Consider the following 21,935-nt stretch of genomic DNA (forward strand, 5'->3'; position numbering starts at 1 on the left):
TAATTTGTGAATGAAGGAATAAATATGGGACTACCTCACTTTTGAGCAGTTTCTTCCTGGGATAGCAACTCTGTATTTGTTTCCTACCTCTTTTCTAATTCTTTTTTTTTTTTTTTTTTTTTTAAGGTTTATTTGCTCTGTATACAATGTTCTTTCTGCATGTAACACCTGCAGGCCAGAAGAGGGCACCAGATCTCATTACAGATGGCTATGTGCCACCATGTGGTTGCTGGGAATTGAACTCAGGACCGTTGGAAGAACAGCCAGTGCTCCTAACCTCTGAGCCATCTCTCCAGCCCAAAGAATGGCATGATAAGTCCTAGGGAATTTGTAGCTAAAGGTTTTTTTTTTTTTTTTTAAGATTTCAGTATTATTTATACAGTACCCTGTACTACACGCCAGCAGAGGGCACCAGATCTCATTGTAGATGGTTGTGAACCACCATGTGGGTGCTAGGAATTGAACTCAGGACCTTTGGAAGAACAGCCAGTGCTCTTAACCTCCTAGCCAGCTCTCTACCCAGTCTTCTAATTCTATTGGCTGGCTTTCACAGAATCTTCTTGGCAGATTCACTGTCCAAGCACTAGTGAAAGCCAAGCTTGTAGGGATGACTTACAGCACGCATGCCTCCTTTCTGAGCTATTTGGTAGCAAACCTGAAAGTAGACTACTCAGGTTGTGTCATTTGACGACGGAACCTCACTCTGTAAGCCACTCTAACCTCGAACAGCCCCTCCTCTTGGCTCAACTTTCTGTGCCCTAGGTTTACAGGCAGAGGCCACGCCGCCCAGCTCGGGACTGCTTGTTACAGCCGTGTCTGTAGGCTCAGACATGAAGCACAGACCACGTTGAGTACATAGACTGGCACTAAGGAGAACGCTCCACCAGGAGCTGTGGCTGTAGCTCACTGGGGGAATATGAGGCTCGGCTGCGTCTCCAGATGCCCCCCCCCCAAGTGTTAAGGCTGTAGGCATTGCTGCTTATGGCTTCAGACTGAGGCAGAAGGGAAGGGCAGCTGCCCTTTTCCTCAGGGTGTGGAGTGGTGGTCCAGACCCCCAGGACCAGAGAGCAACGGGACTTTCTAACCATCCACGTTGCATTACTGCTGGTGACCAGTTTGTTCGGATGAGTTAGTGGGAAAGAACTCCAGGTCCTTACACTCTGCTGTTGAGAACTTGCCCACCCCTCCCTGGCCATGCCCAAGAAGTGGCTGTTGGTTGCCATGGCATTGCAATCAGGAAAGAAATAGCCAGGAAGATGCCTGGCAGCAGGTTTTCAGGAAGCTGGGTATTAGAAGATAGCATTCAAACATTTGTGGAAGGGAAAGTGGGCGGAATTTGATTCTCCTGCTGTCTGTTACCCTGATGAGGCGGTGACCTGTAAGGCCAACTGTGTAGTCACTCCACGCTATCTGCCCTGTCACCCTCCGTAGAACAGGTACTCAAAGGATATGGTCAGAGTTTTAGTCTCAGGCTGTATTTTATGCATGAAGCCCATTTTTTTTAAATGCTTTATAAGATGGCTCAGTAGTTAAGAGCATGTATGGCTCTTCTGGAAGTCCTGGGTTTGATTCCCAGCACCCACATCGCACCTAACAACCAGCCATCTGTAATTTTGTTTCCTGGTGTCTGGTGCCCTCTTCTGGCCTCTGTGGACACTGCATGCACATGGTGTGCAAACAAAACACCCACACATAAAGCAAAATGGAAAAAAAATAAATCTTGCCTTGTCTCATGTGACCTTAGCTTGAGAATGCCTGAGCTTCCATTAAAATCTAGCGTGTGCTGGCCATAGTAGCAACACACTTATAATCTCAGCACCCAAGGTTAAAACAAGATGGTCAAGAGTTAGAGGCCAGTCTGGGCTACAAAAGACCTTGTCTCAAACATGGAAGGGCTGAAGAGAAGAGGTGTCTCAGCAGTGAAGAGCACATACTGCCTTTCCAGTTGCCAGCACCCACACTGAGTGACTCACAACCAACTGTAACTCCAGGTCCATGAGATCCAACCTCTGGCCTACACGAGCACCCACACTCAGTTGCTCACACACACACACACATATTTAAAATAAATCTCTTAAAGTAAATAGGAAGAAGGACAAGATGAAACTATCATTTAAGTTTGTATGGTAGTGCACACTTTTAATCCAGCATTCAGGAGGCAGGGCCAGGCAGCTGTCTGTGAGTGTCAAGCTACCCTAATCTACGTAATGAGTGCCAGGCCAGCCAGGGCTGTATAGTGATACCCTGGAGGGAGAGAGAAGGAGGCTGGCTCAGCAGTTAAGCATACACTGTTCTTGCAGGGAATCCCAGCTCAATTCCTAGCCTCAGTGGCAAGCAGCTCAAAAGTCACCTGTAATTCCAGCTCCAAGGGATCTGCTGCCTCCGACCTTGACAAGCACACTCATGTGCTCATATCCACACTCATACATATGTGACTGAAAATAAACATAAACCCTTTTTAAAAATTCAAACCACGCCAGGCATAGTGAGGCTAGACCTGTCTACATAGCAAGTTCCCAGGCTAGCCAGGGATACAGAGTGAGGCCCTTTCTCAAAATGTAAATAGACCCAATTGGCAAAGTTTAGCTTGCCCTCCAAGCACACGCACCTAAGGTCAACCCCAGAAACCATGTAAAAAGAAGCAAGGTAGCACGTGCTTGTGCGCTGACATTGGCACATGAGGGCAGATGGATCCCTGGGGCTCACTGGCCAAGCTACCTTAGTCTACTTACTGTGTTCCAGGCCCGTGAGAGACTGGAAAAAAAAAATGGTAGGAAAAGGTAACAAGGTGGCTCAGTGGGAAAAGACACTTGCCACACAAGCCTGGCAACCCAGCTTCAATCCAGATACCACACAAGGGTGGAAGGATAGAAGCCAGGCACAATGGTGCACACCTGTAATCCCGGCACTCAGAGAGACAGAGGCAGGTGGATCCCTGTGAGTTTGAGGTCAGCCTGTACTACAGAGTGAGTCTAGTTGGCTTCACAGAATCCCTGTCTCCAAAAACAGAAAAAAAAGGGGAGGAGGGGGCTGGAGGGAGAGAACCAAGTTCACAGGACTGAGCCTGATCTCTGACCCCGCGTGACTGATGGGTACACACATTTGTAGGCATGCACATGCATGCAGATCACTTCAGTTTTTTATGTGTAGGAGTGCTTTGCCTGTATCTTTCTGCACACCACATGTGCAATGCCTTAGAGGCGGAAGAGGGTGTCAGAGTCCCCAGAACTGGAGTTATAGGGGCTTGTGGGCCACCACATGGGTGCTAGGAACCTCTGCAAGAGGTTCTTCATCACTGAGCCATCTCTCCAGCCCCTCAAGAAGACAGATTTCTTTAACTTTTAAAGGCAGACAGCTCATGAAAATTGACACCAAAGATTGCCCTCTGGCCACTACATGACCCCATGCACAAACAGACCTTCGTAAACACACATAAGTAAATCAGGAAACCAAGTCTGGCTGTTTAGGAACATATGCTATGGTTTGGATTGTGGGTGTCTCCCAAGGCAAAAGCTTGGTCCCAGTGTGGCGCTGCTGGGAGAGAGAACTGTCAAGGGATTAGGCCTAGTGGGAGGTGGTCATGGGTGGAGAGGCATGCCAAGCAAGGGGAGTCTCTGGGCTCCTCGTTTCTCTTTGCTTCTAGGTCATAAGACAAGTCACAAGGCTGTGCTACCACCGCATGCTCAAAAGCAAGGGGGCAGTCATAGCTGGGGCTTCCAAAAACAGCAGCTGATTTCCCCACGTATGTGCTGTAGTAGGAGAAAGCTGAGGAACAGGACAGCAAACTTCAGTAACTGTGTGGGGGTGCCCTCCTGGGACAGTCCATTAGTCCTAATTTCCCAGCACTCTGAGAGCAGGAATGGTGACTTTTGCAGAGCATAAGCAGAGCCAGTTACAAGTATGCAAATTCATAAGGACCAATTTCTCTCTGTAGTATAAACATAGTGAATGGGAGAAGGAAGAAAGAAGCAAAAGTTAAGGAAAAGCTCTTTTATTGCAAAGAATACATTGAAGCTGTAGGGCAGCCTTCCTGGAATGTGTGACCAGCCATCCCTCTAGTGTTTTCTTGTAGAGCACTGAAGCATTAAGTGCCTCTGGGGTCCAGGATTTTGCCTATGAAGAGAAGGGCCCCTGTGTCCGTGTCCCTCAGGACAAAGATGAAAGGTCGGTTAAGGTGATAGTCTAGCGGGAAGGTGAGCCGGACAGGCTGGAGGCCTGGGTTGGGGCTGGTTCCTGCCCCCTCCTCATTCCACTCCAAAGCAGCCCTGTGTTCCACGTGGGTGAGCTTCACAGGTTTGCCTGTGATCTTGCTGAAGTCAGGCGACTCAAACAAGAACTGTAGCTCTGTAGAGAATGAGAGAGATTCCATTAACACCACTCACACCCCGCTGGTTTGTGTAAACTGATGAGAGAGAGAGAGAAGCTAGGAGTGGTATGAGGCGCTCCAGCCCACTACAGGCTCGGTGGCCTCCCTGAGCTACCCGAGAGCATAGCGCCAGCAAGGCTGAACTCAGACCTGGCCTGGGAAGCAGTGTTCTGTGCTCTTATAGGATATGAGCTTATGGGACTAAGGACTGACTCTGATGGGAAGGCAGTTCTATGTGTTCTCCCATGATAGTGAAGCAAGTCCCCCAAGCCACCCTACAAAGCCATGGGACTCAGTTCTGTCAGCAAGGTGGAAGGCTCAAAGACTCGGCCCCAAGAGCAGAGCGGTCGTGCAAACGTACTCATGCCCTGCAGAGACTTGGTGACTTCGCCTTCGTAGCTCAGCTTCAGCTTGGGGACAGTCAGGACAGCTTGGATAGTCTTCAGTTCTCGGTCAATGTCATGAATGAACTCAGAGGTGAGGCTCTCCTCGATCATGGTCAAGTTCTGGGTCACCGTCAGGGGCAGGAAGAAGATGACGCTCACGCTTCCTGTCAAGGCCAGTTGGGCAATCTAAGGCGGCAGAGAAGCATGCGAGTTAGTCCTGAGCCAAAACCCCACACACCAATGGCTGCCTTCCCCTCCCTGGGGCGGGCCCCAGCCTTGTGCTCCCCTGGCCTCAGCCTGTGCAGTACTTGTCCTTCCATGAGTAGGCAGTTTTCTTCTCAGCCTAATACCCAGGGAAGTTTGATGGACAAATTTTTTGTTTATAGTTTGTCTTATGGTTTCTATGGCTGTGCTAAAACATGACCAAAAGCAAGTTGGCAAGGAAAGGGTTTGCTTTCGTCTTTCAGGCCTCAGGTCACACTCTTGTCACTAAGGGACCTCAGGGCAGGAGCCATAGAGGAGCTGCTTTCTGACTTGCTCCCCTAGGGCTTGTGACCCTGCTTTTCTGTACCATCCAGAACCACTTGCCTAGGCGTGGCCCCACCCAGCGTGGGCTGGGCTCTCCCACATTCATCACTAATCAAGAAAACTCCCACAGTTTGGCCCAGAGGCCAGGCTGGTGGCAGCATTTTGTCAACTGAAGTTCACACTTCTAAATGACTCCAGCTGTGACAAGTTGAGCACACTAACCAGGACCTGTTCTCAGCAGCTGGAATGGAATATCCTCCCAGAGCCTGCCTGCCTGCCAGCATTTACTGACCAATTGCTTTGGGCAGAGCATTGAGCCAGAAATGAAAAGTAAAATGGAAACTTTGAACAGAGGTTCCTAAAGTCCATGGAACACAATGTCAGGGCATCCCAGAGCCTCCATACAGTCATACATAGAAATGTCCTTTCTCCAGAGTGGTTCAGGTTTTGGGTTTGTTTGTTTGTTTGTTTGTTTGCTTGCTTGCCCTGGAACTTTCTGCGTAGACCAGGCTGGCCTCAGACTCATAGAGATGCATCTGCTTCTGCCTCTCAAGTACCAGGATTAAAGGTGTGCCCCACCACATTCCAATCTTTCAGGCGCTTGATCAGATTTCCAAAGAAGCCATAGCCTAGAAAGGGTTAATAAGTACTGATTTAGAACTGAAAGAAATCAGGTACACTGAGAGCCCTAGAATGTCAGCGTGTGGCATTTGTGACAAGTTGTCAAAATTTAGCTCTTAATTCTAAAGAGAAAAGCTGTCAAGAAAAGGCTTGGCTGGTGCTGTCTCTCAGTTGGTAGAGCACCTGCCTAACGTGAATGAAGCTATGGGTTTGATTCAGGACTCCATTAACCAGGGGTGGGGACACATGCCTGCAGCACCAGCATTTGGGAGGTAGAGTCAGGAAGATAGGCGCTCAAGAGCGTCCTTAGCTAGTTAAGTCTGAGGCCCACCTGGGCCACACGAAGCTGTCTCAGAAGGAAAGAAGGGAAGAAATGAGCGAATAAACAAACATCTGAGTGCTGAGCCTTCTTCTTTCTTGCTCTGGCTTTGGCAGCACTGAGGATTAAGCCCAGGGTCTTGTTTGCACCAGGCCAGCGCTCGCTCTACCGCTGACGTGACCCCTGCTGAGTGCCTGGTCTGTCTGTTTTATGTGTAAGAGTGGCGGCCTGCGTGTCTGTCTGTGTACACAGACATGCCTGGTGTCTGCAGAGACCAGAAGAGGTTATTGGATCCCCTGGAACTGGAATTACAGATGGTTGTGAGCTGTGGGTGCTGGGAATGGAACCTGGGTCCTCTGAAAGAGCAGCCAGTACTCTTAACCACTGAGCCATAATTCTAGCCCATTCTTGTGTTTTGAGATGGTCTTAAAATACAACCCAGACTCGGCTCCTGATCACCCTACCTCGGCCTCCTGACTGTTGGGGTCCCAGGTGTGTGTCACCATCCTCAACTCTTAGTGCCAGACCTTGAAAACCTATTGTCATGACCTTGGTCCTTACAACAAACCCTAGGAGCATAAGTTCTGATATCTACTTCTCACTCTGCTTCAAGAAAAGGAAAGGCCCAGAAACATACTAACTTGCCCAAAGACACACAGCAAGATTCAGATGGCCTGCAGATCCCAGTGGCCTCTGCCCCTCTGACCTCCCCACGCCCATCCCTACAAGACCTTGCAGTTGAGATCCGAGTCCAAGCCATATCGTAGGATGGCCTTAGGGTCTGACATCATGGGGACTGTAACAGTCCTGTCCTCATCCAAGTGAAAATTCTGGAGGGCCGTTTTCCTCGAGTCAAACTTTGTTACCCACTGTCCTGGAAGGGAACAGATGGAAAGTCCTGAGCTGCTGTCACCAGAAAGGACACAGGACCATGCTGTGTTTTCACTGGCCAAAGGAACCTGAGCTGTCAGCAACATGGACACAGGAGCTTCTGGGTCCCAGCATGTGTGGGGTAGACCACAGGATCTATGGACCGTGGGGCTATGGACTATCTTCTCCAAGGAAACTCGGATGGAGATAAGTGGGTGTTCTCACTTTGATTGGATCACCAGGCTCCTTCCATTTAAGGTGGCCTTTAATATGCTGGTTTGTGCCTGCTCCCCCATGCCTGGTGTGCTGGGAGTAGGAAGCTCCAGGCCTTTCCTATAGGTTAAGCATCCACTCTTGCTGCTACTCTGTAAGATGGTCGCAAAGCATTTTCAGAGAAAAACTGGTCAAATCATTCCTGCCGCAAAGCCCTTTTATGAACAAGATAGACCTGTGAGGCCTGTGGGAGGGTCCCCTGACATGCTACCACTGCCTAGGAGAATGTTGATAGGTAACTGACAGCAGTCCCTGAGCATGGCTCTGGTTCCCAGAACACAGGGCTGCTGTGTCTGTGAAGATGTGTAATCCTCATAGCAAAGATGAGACAGGCTCAGAAGAAACTTGCCCAGGGCTCTGCCACTCACAAGGCAGAGCCAGGATTAAACCTGGTCTGATTCAAAAGCCGGAGCTGTGTCCAGCCCCACTCGGCCATTTCATTGCAGATACGCAGGAAGCACATGTGGTTTTCAGCTCCTCCTCTGGCCTTGCACCTGCTCTCATGTTCACCTCCATCACCACACATACCTACGATCCTCCCTCAGCCGAAGACAAGTGGGGAGACCCTCACCCCTGAAGTAAGCCACACCGAGCAGGAGGATACTGATGGCGCTGGGCATTTCCCTTGTGGACCGAGCAATTTTCCCTTTCATCTGGGCCTGCACCCAGTTGTTAATCTCCTGAAGATCTATTCGAGGGTTGCCAGTGAGGATCCTGGGCCTGGTCCCGTAGGACTTCTCCAGAGGAGCAACAAAGCTGGATTTTACTCGAAGTTCTGGAAAGGAAGCAGATCAAAGACCCATGAATGCGAGCTGAACCAGCACCCTTGCTTTGAAAGTGTGCCAGACCCCAGCCTCCTGCCAGCACCTTCCCCTGACTTCCTGGGGCATCTGCTGGCTTCCCCAAACACTGGACAGGAAACAGTGGCTTCCACCCGTGCTCCCCTTCACGTTCCTGCCCTCCCCAGACCCTCCTGCTGTCTCCACATCCCGTTTCTTCTCTCTGATCCTCTGTGGTCTCACAGGCCCTTTCCTGCCCGCCAGTGCCAGGCCTGGCCTGAGCACACACAGTCTATTTAGACAGAGCCCCCAGTAGGGAGCACACAGGCAACCCAAGCCAGAAAAGCATCTGAGTGCCAGGCATAATGGCGCATGCCTGCACTTGGGGAGCAGAGGCAGCATTATGAGTCGGGGGCCAGCCTGGACCACAGAGACTGTGAGGATTGGGTAGGGTGTACTAACTCCTCTCAAACACAATTCTGGAAGCACTCCTGAGGTTCTTCCCAGGAGCAGTAACAGAGGCAAGGAGTTCCTTGTAGGTACTGTGGAGGTCAGGGTTACTGATCAGGTCGTAGTAGAGGGCCCGGTGAATGACGGATTCTGTTCGCTGTTCGGCTCCTGCAAGGGAGAAAAGGACAGCAGGCTTCGTAACTGCCTGGGGCCACGCATTTCGTCTTCTGAGGGCCTGAGCAGGTCAGGATTGCCGACTTTCTAGATGGACGAAGAGAAGGGTGGGATGTGGGCCCGGAAGTTCCCCATCGTTACCTACACCTCTCTGAGGAGGAGCCCTGGCCTGCTCCTGGCAGCTGTACCCCTAGAACCTGGCGAATGATCAACACACAATAGGAGCCCCCTTCAGGAACCAAGGATTGGCTGTCACTTATCATGAAGCCAGTAGGGACTGTGCGCGTAGCCCCTCCCCTTCCTGCTCCCCGGCAGCGGAATCATGGAGACTCAGGGTAGGGGAAATTCAGCTCCTCCTGCACCTTCTTCGGTTGACACTCACCCAGGGAAAGGGCAGAGAGGGCAGTGGCCACGCTGAGTGGAGACAGCAGGACATTGGCCGTTGGGCTGGCGCTAGATCTCAGGCGGTAGAGGTCATAGCCGAAGTTGGAAACGGCTGCTGCCAGCTTGTTCACAGGCACCTTGAAGAAGGGGTCATCCTCCTCCACTGGCTCCCCTGTGGGAGCTGGGGAGCCCTGGGTTAGAACACAAGGACCAGTAGGGGGAGACACAGTGAATGGCCCCACCTCCTGGTTGGGGTTGTCCGCTGGTCCCTGGGGCCAGTAGCGCGAGGTCGGAATGAGTGTGTGCTGACTGTGCAGAACCTCTGTGCTGGGTCAGGGGAGCAACACAAAAAAGCTTGCCAGGCTTGAACTGTGACCTAAGAGCGGGAAGCCTGGCCTACTTTAAAATGGAATGGGAGGGTTGGGAGGGCTGGGAGGGCTGGGGAGAGAGCTCAGTTGCAAGCATGAGGGCCTGGATTCAATCCTCAGAAGCCATGGAAAAAGAGCTGGGCACAGTGGTACATGCTTGTGATCCCAGCACTGGGGAGGCAGAAATGGACAGGTCCTGAGGCTCACTGGCTGGTCAGCCTGGACTAGCGTGTCCCAGACCAGTGAGGGGTCCAAGGTGGACAGCACCTGAGGATGACTCTGGGTTGACTTCCGGCATAGAAACACACTGTCTCTCTGTGTCTCTCTGCCTCTCTGGAGGGGACCTCCTCACCACCAAAAAAAGTGTCCTCAGACCACACCACCCTCCTCTTCTCAGCCCCTGACTGTTCCTAGTCTACCTGGGTTCTGCTGCAACTCCCTCCCTGTCTTCCCTGACAAGCCATCTCCTCTGACTGTACCTGAAGAAGTTTGTAGTTTTCTGACATGTTTTCAGTGTCAACCACTTCCTTATTAGCTAGCTGCTGCTGGCTGGGAAGGGCTTTCTGCTTCTTTCTGTTTTTGTTTCCAGAGCTGTGGAGCAAAGCTGAGGTCTTCGATATGTCAGGAAGTGCTTTGTCACCCAGCCACATCTCCAGTTCCTGTTGCTTTTTGGTTTTTGTTTTGTTTTGCTTTGTTGAGACAGGGTCTCATTATATTGTAATTGTATTATTTGCCTGATGTAATCTCCGAAGCCAGATTAATAGTAGCCTAATTAGTAGCTGGATTAGTAGTCTCTGTCTACTAATCTAGGCGTAGTCCTAGACGCTTCTAGCCTCTATACAATCTTATCTAGGCCTAGAATGACTTACTGCTGAATAAGCTCACCCTTTCCTGTTCTTCCTAAACTCTTGTTGGCTGGTTCAACTCAGCTTCCTGACTCAAACTCCTCTCCCAGATGACTGATTCAGTCTGGAGTCTCTCAGTCTTTCACTGAATTGCTCTGCTTAGTCTCAAACTAACTCCAACAATCTAATCTTCTGGTTCCTTTTTTTTTTTTTTTTAAGATTTATTTATTTATACATGTGAGCACCCTATTTGCATGTATGCCTTCATGCCAGAAGAGGGCATCAGATCCCATTATAAGCAGTTGTGAGCCACTGTGGTTGCTGGGAATTGAACTCAGGACCTCTAGAAGAACAGACAGTGCTCTTAACCACTGAGCCATCTCTCCAGCCCTTCTGGCTCCTTCTTATTCCCTGTCTCATTCTGTCTTCACCTGTGTCTAGCTTGTTCTCTCTCTGAAACTGGTCTCTGTACAACTGTCCAGTAAAATGGCCTCCTCCCCCTCTTCCTCTGCGCTGCTCTCTTTTAAGTCACCTCTCTGTGAAATTCCCAGGTAAAAACTGCCTCTGAATTCCACAAACTGAAGTGCCACAAACAGCTCCACTGCACTGCCTCTCAACTCACTTTCAACAGAACTGACTGGAACTCAGAGATCTGCACGCCTCTGTTTCCTGAGTGCTGGGGTTAAAGGCGTGTGCCACCATGCCTGGGCCTAAGCTTTTCTTTACCTGAAGCTTGCTCTATACAAGGCTGACCTTGGACTCAGAGATCTGCTTGCCTCTGTCTTCTGGGATTAAAGACATGTCTGTATTCCAGCCAGAGCAGCCATGATGCTGGATTAAAATTCCTTATACAATGTGGCTCTGGCTGTCTTAGAACTCACTCTGTAGACCATGCTGGCCTCAAACTCACAAAAATCCACCTGCCTTTGCCTCCCAAGTGCTGGATTCTTATATTTCTATCCATACCTGCCAACCTCAGAGTTCATGTTCAGTAAGGCTCAGTAATACAGCACCTGTTTAGCATGTGTGAGGTCCTGCGTTTCACTCCCAAGAGGGAGGGAGGCACCTAGTAGATGAGGAATAAGTGAATGGCCACAGTGGTGAGACAGTATTGTCAAGGTCACTAAGCCCTAACCCAAGCTCAGAACCCGCAAAGCCCAGGTCTGTAGCTAATATTCCCAGCTGCCTTGTCCCTGTGTGACAGGATCCTACCCCTACTTTCTCCATATAGTAGAGGCTTCTCCATAACCCCAGAAGGGGTGAGGGGGCAAGACACTCCTGCTACTAGAAAAATTAAGGCCTAGAAGAGTGAGGGCCAGAACCTGCCCTGGACCCAGGCCTGCCTCCCTGTGTTGTCTCCTCTGCTGCCTGCCAAGGAGACGATGGAATAGCTGCTGCCCCCACCTACCCACTCTACTGACCTCAGAGCTGCTGGGGACATTCTGGCTGCTGCCATGCCCGAGCAGGGCTCCAGTCCAGAGCAGAAGCACCAGGGCCTGCATCACGGGGCTACAAGAGAAACAAGAGAGCAAGGCACTCCCCTCACCCACACGCTGCCCTGCCACTGCACCCTGCACGGAGAGGGGAGCCGGACAGGTGAGCACCCTCCAGCCTGAGCCCCAAAGCGAAGTCTTGGCTTGAGGCTTGCCATCCCGCCTGCACCTGCTGCTTCACGGTGTGCTGTGCCTCCAAGGTGGGTCCAGCCCAAGCTCCAGAGCAGTGGAGGCCCTGCAGCAGGCTCTTCTGCCCTCAAGAACATGTTCTGGCACAAGCACATACCAAAGCTTTTCCATGGAGGCTTTTGGTAGGATTTGGAACCCTGTTTCAGGATGGGAGCAGAACCCAGGGCTTCATAGACTTTCAGAACAGTTGGTTTAGCCCTGCTATCCACCAAAAGTTCTCTGGCCAAGAGCCTGTGATAAGGACGTTTGGCCTTGTCACTTTGTCCCCACCCCACCTAGTTTTTAAGATTGGATGCCCAGCCTGCAGCTTGAGCTTGCAGCTACCCTCCTTCATCTGCTTCATGAGCACTGGGGTGCCAGATGTGTGCCACCATGCCTGGCTTGACTCCCTTCTTTCATTTCAAGAGCAATTCTTTACATAGTTAAGAGGGCTAGGGCTTTGTTGCCTGGAATAGAACCTTGACCCTGGGTCTTCATAGCTATGTAAAGAATAAATCTCTCCTTGTATAATAGCACTTATTATACAATTTAAATTTTAACCCCACTGCTAGAGAATTAAATTTTAGAATCTCTCTCTCTCTCTCTCTCTCTCTCTTTTAATTTAAGACAGTCTTGCTACATTTAGGCTGGCCTTGAATGTGTGATCCTCCTGCCTCTGCCTCCCAAGTGCTGAGGTGACAGGTTGCACAGCCACATCTGCCTAGATGCTATCTTAGCAACACCAAGGGTCAGGAAGCTCCCAGTGTGCCTTCAGCTGACCTCTCTTCAGAAAGACCTGTCTTCTCCCTCCTAGCATGAAAACTGCTCAGCGCCAGAGCCTTTTTCCTTCATGTTAAACAACCTCAATTCTCAATGGGGCCTCCCACATCCCACCACCTCCCTGAGCAATGGCCTTTCCGCCCAGATTCTGGTCTGGCACTTGGACCACAAAACAAAATTGAAATCTGGGCTGTGGATACTCAGGCACCACCCCTGTGCTCCCCTGGAGTCAGTGTGGGATAGGGGGATGTGAGGTCCGCAGAAAAGCTTGTCTTAGAGTCAGAAAAGCTACACACACACACACACACACACACACACACACACACACACCCTGACTGTCCCCGTCTGCTCCATCATTTTCTTTCCACTTACATGTACCCTCCCCAACCAAACAGACATCACTAACTTTTCTGACTTTCAAGAACAAATTTGAATCTGAAAAGTTAGGAGCTCAGTCTGCAATCATTGGCTGAAGTCCTTAACATTAAGTCAGATAATCTAGTAAACAGCTGCATTCCATGAAGGGCAACAAGAGAAAGACTCTCTGAGTTTACTCTGCTTCCAGCACCAGCAGAGGCAGGAGCCAGCCTGGCTCTTCTATGCCTTTGTCTATAGCAGAGCTCCCGCGGGAATTCTAGGGACTCCATGTTCTCCTCCAGTGACAATGCCGCCCAGCCGCTCAGGGAGAAAACCCTTTGGAACAACAGAGAATGTGATGTATATATAGGCCCCACCCAGCAAAGGCAGCAGCTGCTCTGTGCTGAGCCTCAAGAGGCCGTTCATCAGAGAGGTGCACAGAAGGGTGCCTCTGGTCCCCTGGTGGGAGCACCTGAGAGAAGGGAGGACACGGTCACCCTTGGCATCCTATTCCAGGAAGTGAATGAGATGCATTTGCAGATGGTACCTCCTGGAGTGCCTCCAGGATCTAAGATCATTGTTACCACACGGGTAGGCTGAGGGCTGAGGCTGAGGCAGGGAACCGGGTGGGCATGGGGAGGCACGGGTCCAATGCTGGCCCAACAGCTATAAGCAGGGACAGCTGTTAGTGGAATGTCTGAATTCTCCACCTGAAGCGACAAGAATAAAGGAAACAGAGACCCTTAAGGGCAGAGTGAGGGTCTGCAGTTGTGGCCTCCCACGACACATTCAATGCCCTGGGTGCAGTGATTGTGGTTTGGGTAGGCGGCCATTGGCTAGCAAGGGGCATAGGAACAATTATGCCATCCTGTCCAAAGGGCAGTGTCCAAACCAAATTCCTGGGCTCCAGGTAGAGCAAGGCATGGGAAGGGGTCAAGATTCTCCTCTCTGAGCCAAGGTCAGCCTTCCCGAATCAAAAGGCACAGAAACTAGGATGTTGTGGCCTCACATCCAAGCTGGGAAGACAAATGGGAGCCAGTACATGTGTTTCAGATTAAACCCAGCCGGGAGACAAACACGTTGCTCCTCCTCCACTGCTTCCTCCTCCTCTCAGAAGCCAGCAGACTTCAAGCCACATGGCAGTGGACATGTGCACAGTGCAGGGGAGGACACAGCCCTGCCCGCTGGCTCACGGGCCACCTCCAGGGGCCTAGGCTGACCGGCTCACCACTACAGCACTCACCCCCCCAGGGCACTTTTCTTTTTCTTTCTGAAATCTTGGAACTGGAATCGGCCTGAGACATCCCATAGTTACACCTCCCAAAACCCCAAAAAGACCAGCCCTGGGACCAGAGCTCCCTGGACTCCACCCATCCCCCTCTGCCTGGGGGTTGAACTGATGGGCAGTTAAGGTCCAGACAGCTGCTGACACTTGGAAAGCCTCTCTTTTCTTTGACTCAGACCACTCCCTGCTGCGGCTTGCCCGGGGAGGTAAAGAGGCTGCAGAGGGCAGCCAGACCCACACAGCAGCTAGGTTAGGGTGCTATTGTTTGCCAGAGGCCACGGCTTCATTTGTCTCCCAGTTCACTTGGTAAAAGAGAATGGGTAGGAGCCGGACAGAGGACCTGGCAGGCTTCTCATCCCAGCAGGATTCGGGCAGCCAGCTGCCCTCTCTGTGGGGACATCAGCCCCCGTTGATTCTGAAAAGCAGCAAGCTGAGTGAGTGGACTGCAGAAGACCACCTTCCTTGCTCACTGCTGGTGGAAGCAACTCCAGGGAGAGCCCTGCCTGCAGGACGATAGCCCCTTTGGGGTACTGCTCAGTCTAGCTTAGCTCCCGGCTTCCCACTGCCCATCAGCACATAGTTTCCCTATTCAGAAACCCCCTCCAGCCTCTCTTTTTGTGGCAGTGGAGTATAGAGTCCCGGCCCTCCAGCCCCCAATTCCCTCTTCCCTCTCATCTGTTCACCTTGGTTCCTAAATTGCAGGGACTACAATAGCCCTACCTCTACCTCCTTGCACCCCTCTTTTCTGCTCTCTGGGGTGCTCCTGCCCCTCTAGCCAAGGGGCCTCTCCCATATGTCTTCCCCAGGCCACTCCAGGAACTTCCTTACCTGTGGTCGGCTGCAGCTTCTCTCACAGTCTAGGTCCCTCTCAGCCTGCTCTCTGAGGGGCTCCAGCAAGCAGTGAAGTGAGTAGCTGCCTCCCAACCCGAGTCCAGCAGGCTTCAGATTACAGCAGCTACTCCTTTCTTAAAGCGGCCTGACTCAATTTGGAATCTGTGACTGCATCATTGTCTGGTGTTGACTTAACCCACTGCTGCCCTTCCATCGCGTGTCCCCAAGACCACACATACGTGTCACCCTCCTCTTCATCACATCTTCCTCGGGCCTGTGTCTCTCTGCACTGGGACCCTCCACATGATGGCTAACTTCAGAGGTATTTGGGTCAGCCTGGTCTGCGCCTGGACTTGAACAACCGAAAGGACTGGTTGAGAAGCAGGCCGGATGGAGAGAAGGTAAGCTGCAGCGAAGATGCCAGCTTCTTCCAGGTGGTTGGCTCCAGCTCTACCTGCAGTTGGGGAGCAAGAGAATTCTCCCACTCCTGGAAAAGAAAGGAACGGCGCTGGGACTCAAGTTCTGTGCTCTCTGAAGATTGCAAAGGACAGTGGGGTCGGGGCTGGGGAGATGGCTCAGTAATTAAGAGCACTGACTGCTCTTGCAGAGGATCTGAGTTCTGTTCCTGGTACCCACACCAAGGGCTCACAACCGCCGGTACCTCCGGCTCCAGAGAATCCGATGCCATCTCCTGGTCTCCTCAGGTACCACACACATACAGAGAGACAGACAAACAGATACACACAATGAATGAATGAATGTATGCATGAATGAATGAATTAATGAAGTCTTGGCCAGGTGGAGGTAGCACACGCCTTTAATTCCAGCACACAGAAGGCAAAGGCAGGAGGCAAAGGCCGGCTTGGTGTACAGAATGAGCTCCAGGACAGCCAGTGCTACACAGAGAAACGCTGTCTCAAAAAGCCAAATAAATAAATAAACAAAGAACTAAAACCTTTAAAAAGAAAAGGACAGTAGGGAACATCTGACCAGAGGAAGAACCGAGGTGTACGGGACAGCCATCGTCCGAGGAGGCCCTCACAAGAGGTCACCTGCACAGGACCCTTGCTCTCAGCTTGCCCTGGGACATGAGAACTCATAAAACAGTTTCAGAACTAAGCCACTAGCATAAGTGATGAGATGCCACTCCAAGCTGAATTCCCCTCCTGCAAAATGAGTAGGACCAAAACAAACCCAAACAGTTTTGGGTTGGGATTTGGGAGGTGAAATATTTGCATCTACAGGAGAGATCTTGGGATGGAATCCAGTTCTAAACTCGAAACTCACCCGTTCCCCTAGCACACAGAGCCTGAAGGGAATCCTAATATTTTCATCGTAACTGGTGTGATGCCACTTGCCCAAATCCCAGCACTTGGAAGGTGAGGGCAGAGGCTCAAGGGCAGTCTTGGCAGGCAGTGAGTTTGAGGCTAGCCTGGACTACATGAAACCCTGTGACATAAAGCAATGAAAAAAAAAGAAAAAGTGGCCATTGAGGTGGCTCAGCAGGTAAAGGTGATAGCCACTAAGCCTGAAAACCTGAGTTCTTTTTGTTTGCTTGTTTGTTTTTGAGATACACAGGGTTTCTCTGTGTATCCCTGGTTGCCTTAAAACTCACTCTGTAGACCAGGCTGACCTAGAACCCAGAGATCAACCTGCTTCTGCTTCGAAAGTGCTGGGATTAAGGGTGTGAACCACTACTACCCAGCAAAAACCCGAGTTCTCTCCACAGCACCTACTGGGAAGGAGAGAACAGACTTAAATATGTGTGTGCCATGGCTTACGGGCGGGCGGGCGTGCGCTCATGCTTGCACACACACACACACACACACACATTAAATAAATAAACATAATGAGGTTTTGTTTGTTTTTTTTTTTTTTTTTTTTTTTTTTTTTTCTAGACAGGGTTTCTCTGTGTAGCCTTGGCTGTCCTGGACTCACTCTGTAGACCAGGCTGGCCTTGAATTCACAGAGATCTGCCTGCCTCTGTCTCCCTGAGTGCTGGGACTACAGGCGTGCACCACCATGCCCAGCTTGTAATGAGTTTTTTAAGAACAGTGTTTTTGTCAGTCTTGCTCATGGAACAAAGTCCGTGTGCGCTGAATGGCTCACCTTGCAGCATGGGATCCGCTCCAGAAAGCTGAAGGCTTTGGAAGGCTTCCTATTGCAGCTGTTGCTTTCTAAACCTGTCCAACAACTGTTCTCTAGGCTGGCTAAGAAAGCTCAATAGCCATTCAGAGAAGGAGAGAGGGAGACTTAAAAGGGAGAAAATTTAGGAGACTCTGCAAGCATTCTCCAGTAAGGCCCCAGAAATCAGAGCTTGGCCAGTGAGACTTTGTAGGGGCAAGGTTCGGTTCCACAGGAAGGAGAGTGTCGGGGTCAGAGTCCAGCCCTTTCACTAAAACAAAGCTGTGCAGCGCCTCTAGGCAGAGGGCTGTGTGACAGGCTAAAGACACTCACAGTCTAAGCCTGGTGAAATGAGTTCAATCCTGGGAACTCAGGTGGAAGGAGAGTGCTGACTCCATGAAGTTGTCCTGACCCACATGTGCTAGTGCCCACACACACATGCACGGACACAGGTTACGAGCACTGGCTGTTCTCCCAAAGGTCCTGAGTTCAATTCCCAGCAACCACACGGTGGCTCACAACCATCTATAATAGGATCAGAAGAGGGTGTGCAGGCATAATACTGTATAAATAATAAATAAATGTTAAATAAAATAAAGTTGGAAATTTCTCTTCCCACAAAGATACCGTAAAACAAAGAGAAAACATTACCACACCAAAACTTGGTAAAGCATTGGGAAAACCGAAAGCAACTCAAGATGGGTCTAGAGGGCTGACTGGTGCTTGAGAGCTCTTGCTGCTATGCAGGAGACCTGAGCTCAGTTTTCAGCACCTACGTCAAGTCAGGAGAATCAAAGCTGTCACAGGTATGCCCACATACATGTAAATAAACATGAAAAACCTGGGTGGGGGATGAGAGGTGGGGGATGGGAGGTGGGGAAGGTCTGCAGGAGTTGAGAGGCATTGGGGGTTGAATACAACCAAAATACGATATAGGAAATTTTCTAAGAATTAATACAAAATTCTTACTTAAAAGCCTCAAGAGGACCTGGAGAGGTGGCTCAGCAGTTAAGAGCATGTGTTATTCTTGCAGAGGACCCCAGCTCAGCTCCCAGAACCACAGGGTGCTCAGCTCCATAAGTCCAGTTCCAGGGGTCCAATGCCCTCTGCCTTCTGTGGGCACCAGAATTGCATGCGGTACCTAGACAAACACGCGGGCAAAAAATGCTCAGAGAATAAAACAAATCTAACAAAAAGTTTTAACTAACGATTTAAGAAAAAAAGAGGGCCAATAAAATTCTACTAAGGTGTTTCACGGGGCTGGGGATGTGGCTCTTCGGGAGAGCGCACTTTCCCTGGTGTGTAAAAAGACCCTCAGCCGGGTGTGGTGCTTTAACCCAAGCTCTCAGGAAGCAGAGGTGGAAGGATTTCTGTGAGTTTAAAGCCAGCCTAATCTACATAGCCAGTTCCAGAACGGCCAGGGGAAAATAACAGAGACACCCTGTCCAAAGCCCCACAACAACAACAACAAAAAAGCCCTGGATTTGATTCCCCAAATCACCAAGAAGTAAGTGTTATCATCGCCAAAAATTAGAAAACGCACATTAAAACCGAAGGCTTTTAATTGATAAAATTCCATCACAGCAGCGTTGACAGGGGTGTGGAAAATGAGGAACTCTCCCGTGGCAAGTGTCTGTTCATACGGCAACTGTGAAGAAGGATATGACAGTAAATGGCAGCCTTGTCCGCGATCGAACGCAGCAACCCTGACCGTTTAAGGGTGGACAAGAGCGCAACAGAATTGCAGGTGGAGCTCTGATCCGGGGCTTGCCTGGCGAACCTGAGACCCTAGGGCCCAACCCGACTCCAGCAAATAAAACAAACGTGTACACAGGAATTATTCAGAGGAACATGGCAGCATTATTGTTTCCATTGTGTAAGCGGAGGGGGCGAGGAAGCTTCTAGAAAGCCTTCCGTCAACTGCGTTCAAAGTTGCGACTGTTCTAATGCCAGAGCCTCCTGGGGCTGCACCTGAGAGAGAAGGGGTTGGTACAGGGGGCTCTCTCCACACCATGGCTCCAGCCAAGCCAGCCATCACAGATGCATGACGGGAAAACATTCTGAACTGTGTGCCCCCTACTGGAAGGGTGGAGAAAGCTCATTGTTTCCGCTTTGGTTCTGTGGGACTCCAGGAAATTAAAGACAACAGAATCCACCCAGCAAGGACTCTCAGGCTCTCCTTGCAGTGTCCGTTCTGAGAAGTTACTCAGAACTCAGAACTTCAAAACTGGTCTGTGCTCTCAGGGCACAGCTGTCAGTATTCGCTGCCCAGCCAGATAACACGGGGAGAGCTTACCCCACAGGATGGCCTCTGTATGTGTGCTAAGACACTCGCATGCACACGCGCGTGCCTGTGCACACACAATAAACACGCAAATGCAGACCAGTTAAAGACACCTCTTAGGACTGGGGGTACAGTCTAGGGTAGCGCTCTTCTCCAGCAGGTGCAAGACCTGGGTTCAGTCTGAACACCGAGAAAAAGAGAAAGGAAAACACTTTATCTCAAAGTCTCCTTTCTACGACACACGCCCGTCTCCATTGCTGCCATGATGTGAAGAGCTGTTTCCCCCTTTTTTTTTTTTTTTTTTTGTTTTTTGTTTTTTGTTTTTTTTTTTTTTGAGACAGGGTTTCTCTGTGTAGCCCTGGCTAGCCTGGACTCACTTTGTAGACCAGGCTGGCCTTGAACTCACAGCGATCTACCTGCTTCTGCCTGCCGAGTGCTGGGATTACAGGCGTGAGCCACTGCGAGCTGTTGCTCTCATGGCTACAGTCTGTTACCATTTTCTCCTCACCTCTGTGCTTCTGTGCCCATCTCTGAATGCTGTTGTCACCTTACAGATGATTGTATGACTGCGACATGGAAGCCTCTCTCCTCAGGAGCAGGCGGCAGAGCAAAGTGTCCCTCTTTCTCAAAGCCCCCTCTCTCTCTAGTCTCCATTTTCTCCCACCTTTTCTGTCCCTGCTTGGTTGATCCTGGGACCCTTTTCCTTTCTATTAACATCATCCCTCCTTAAAGGATTTCTTCCCCATCAGTGTCTCCCCCCACACTGGAAGGAAACCCAGGGCCTTGCACATGTTAAGCAGGAGCTCCGCCCAGCCCCCCAGTCCATGACTTGAAGCTTCTCTGTGCTGTCAAGGAACTCAGAACCATAGTCAGCAGCCTGGTATTCTCCATATCCACGTGGTAGCCTGGGAATGAACTCACAGGACACTTCCAGTGGCAAGACTGGGCTTCTAACTAGCTCAACCGACAGGAATGAATAACTCTCCCAGGCGAAATGGCGGTGCGGTTGGCCTGTATTAAATGTGTCCATGCTTAAAGGGCAAATCTCCCGTCCACCCTGTAATCACTGTGCGTCTCAGCTCCACGGGGGCACCACACCAGCTCAGTGAGGGCACCACGCCACCATTTCTTTCCAACAAAAACCTAGGAACTGCAAGGACAAGTCCCATCATCCTCGAGTACTTCCTTCTCTCACTACTGTGGTCTGCTCACAAATTCTGACTTTGATCTGCACCCTGGGTGGGCCAGCCAACCCGTTTGTTTTCTTACTCCCTCCTTAACCTCTCCGGCCAGAAGCCACGTGAGCCTTCCAGAGCCGAGCTCAGACCCAGCCTTCACAAGTCCAAGGCTTCTGGGTGAAAGGGCCTTGCTATGCACAGTACAGGCAAGTCTCCAAAATGTGAGGCTGAGCGCGAGACACCTAACAAGAGACTACAAACTAAGCTGGAAACACATCTCAGTGGCTGACCATCCGCCTCACGCCTCACATGGGTTCAATCCCCAGCGCTGCCAGGCAGGGGCAGGGGATAGGGATAAAGAAGACTTCATGATTCATTTGTGTAAAACTAAAAGCCTGTGCGAAGGGCCAGCAGGGAGGCTAAGCAGGTGAAGGAGCTTGCTGCCAAGGCTGAGGGCCTGAGTTTGCTCCCTGAAAGTCACATGGTAGAAGGAGAGAACCCATTCCTACAAGTTGTCCTGTTGCCTCTGCTTATGCACTATGATACAGCATAGGGACACACACACAGTCATACAGAAATGGATCAGTGGGTAAATTGCCAGGTGTGGTGGCTCAGCACTTGGAAGGCAGAGGCTGTGTGGTCTGCATACTGAGTTCTAAGCCAATTAACACTACATAGTGAGACCCAGTCTCAAAAACAAGCAAACAAACAAAAGCCCCAAATTTAAACACACACAAAAGAGCATAAGTAAGCAAATAAATAAACATAAGTAATGAAGCAAATAAATAAATAAACAAATAAACAAACAAACAAATAAATAAAAAAAAGAAGAAAAACCACACTAGGTGCTGGTGAGTTGGTGTTATGGTTAATGTGCTGCTCTTACAGAGGACTGGAGTTCTGTTCTCAGCACCATATCAGGTGCTTCTCAACTACCTGTAAGTCCATCTCCAGGGCACTGGACATTCTCTTCTGTCCCCTGAGGGGAACTGCACTCATGGATCAAACCCACACCTACACATAACTAAAAATAAATTAAATATATATATATATATATATATATATATATATA

At 50.4% G+C, this 21,935-nt stretch overlaps 1 protein-coding gene across 1 annotated transcript; it reads right to left on the reverse strand.

Moving 5' to 3' along the window:
- Nucleotides 1-3,975: 3,975 nt before the first annotated feature.
- Nucleotides 3,976-15,474, reverse strand: Serpinf1 (serpin family F member 1). Its single transcript, XM_055620091.1, has 8 exons — nt 15,275-15,474; nt 11,785-11,872; nt 9,149-9,341; nt 8,605-8,760; nt 7,935-8,138; nt 6,952-7,094; nt 4,728-4,938; nt 3,976-4,344 (listed from the first exon to the last, which is right to left on the reverse strand). The coding sequence occupies exons 2-8, from the start codon at nt 11,863-11,865 to the stop codon at nt 4,085-4,087; spliced, it is 1,248 nt and encodes a 415-aa protein (XP_055476066.1). The 5' UTR covers nt 11,866-11,872; nt 15,275-15,474; the 3' UTR covers nt 3,976-4,084.
- Nucleotides 15,475-21,935: the final 6,461 nt, after the last annotated feature.

Source organism: Psammomys obesus, unplaced genomic scaffold (genome assembly GCF_907164565.1).
Source record: "Psammomys obesus unplaced genomic scaffold, mPsaObe1.curated_primary_1811, whole genome shotgun sequence".
In the NCBI taxonomy this organism is placed as follows: Eukaryota; Metazoa; Chordata; class Mammalia; order Rodentia; family Muridae; genus Psammomys; species Psammomys obesus.

Excerpts from the sequence above, each read along its gene's own strand:
- Serpinf1 (XM_055620091.1), bottom strand. The coding sequence starts at position 11,865 with ATGCAGGCCCTGGTGCTTCTGCTCTGGACTGGAGCCCTGCTCGGGCAT. Across the intron at positions 7,095-7,934 it reads CGGTGTGGCTTACTTCAGGG|GACAGTGGGTAACAAAGTTT; the intron begins GTGAGGGTCTCC and ends GTTCCCTTCCAG. Across the intron at positions 4,939-6,951 it reads ACTCGGATCTCAACTGCAAG|ATTGCCCAACTGGCCTTGAC; the intron begins GTCTTGTAGGGA and ends CTGCCGCCTTAG.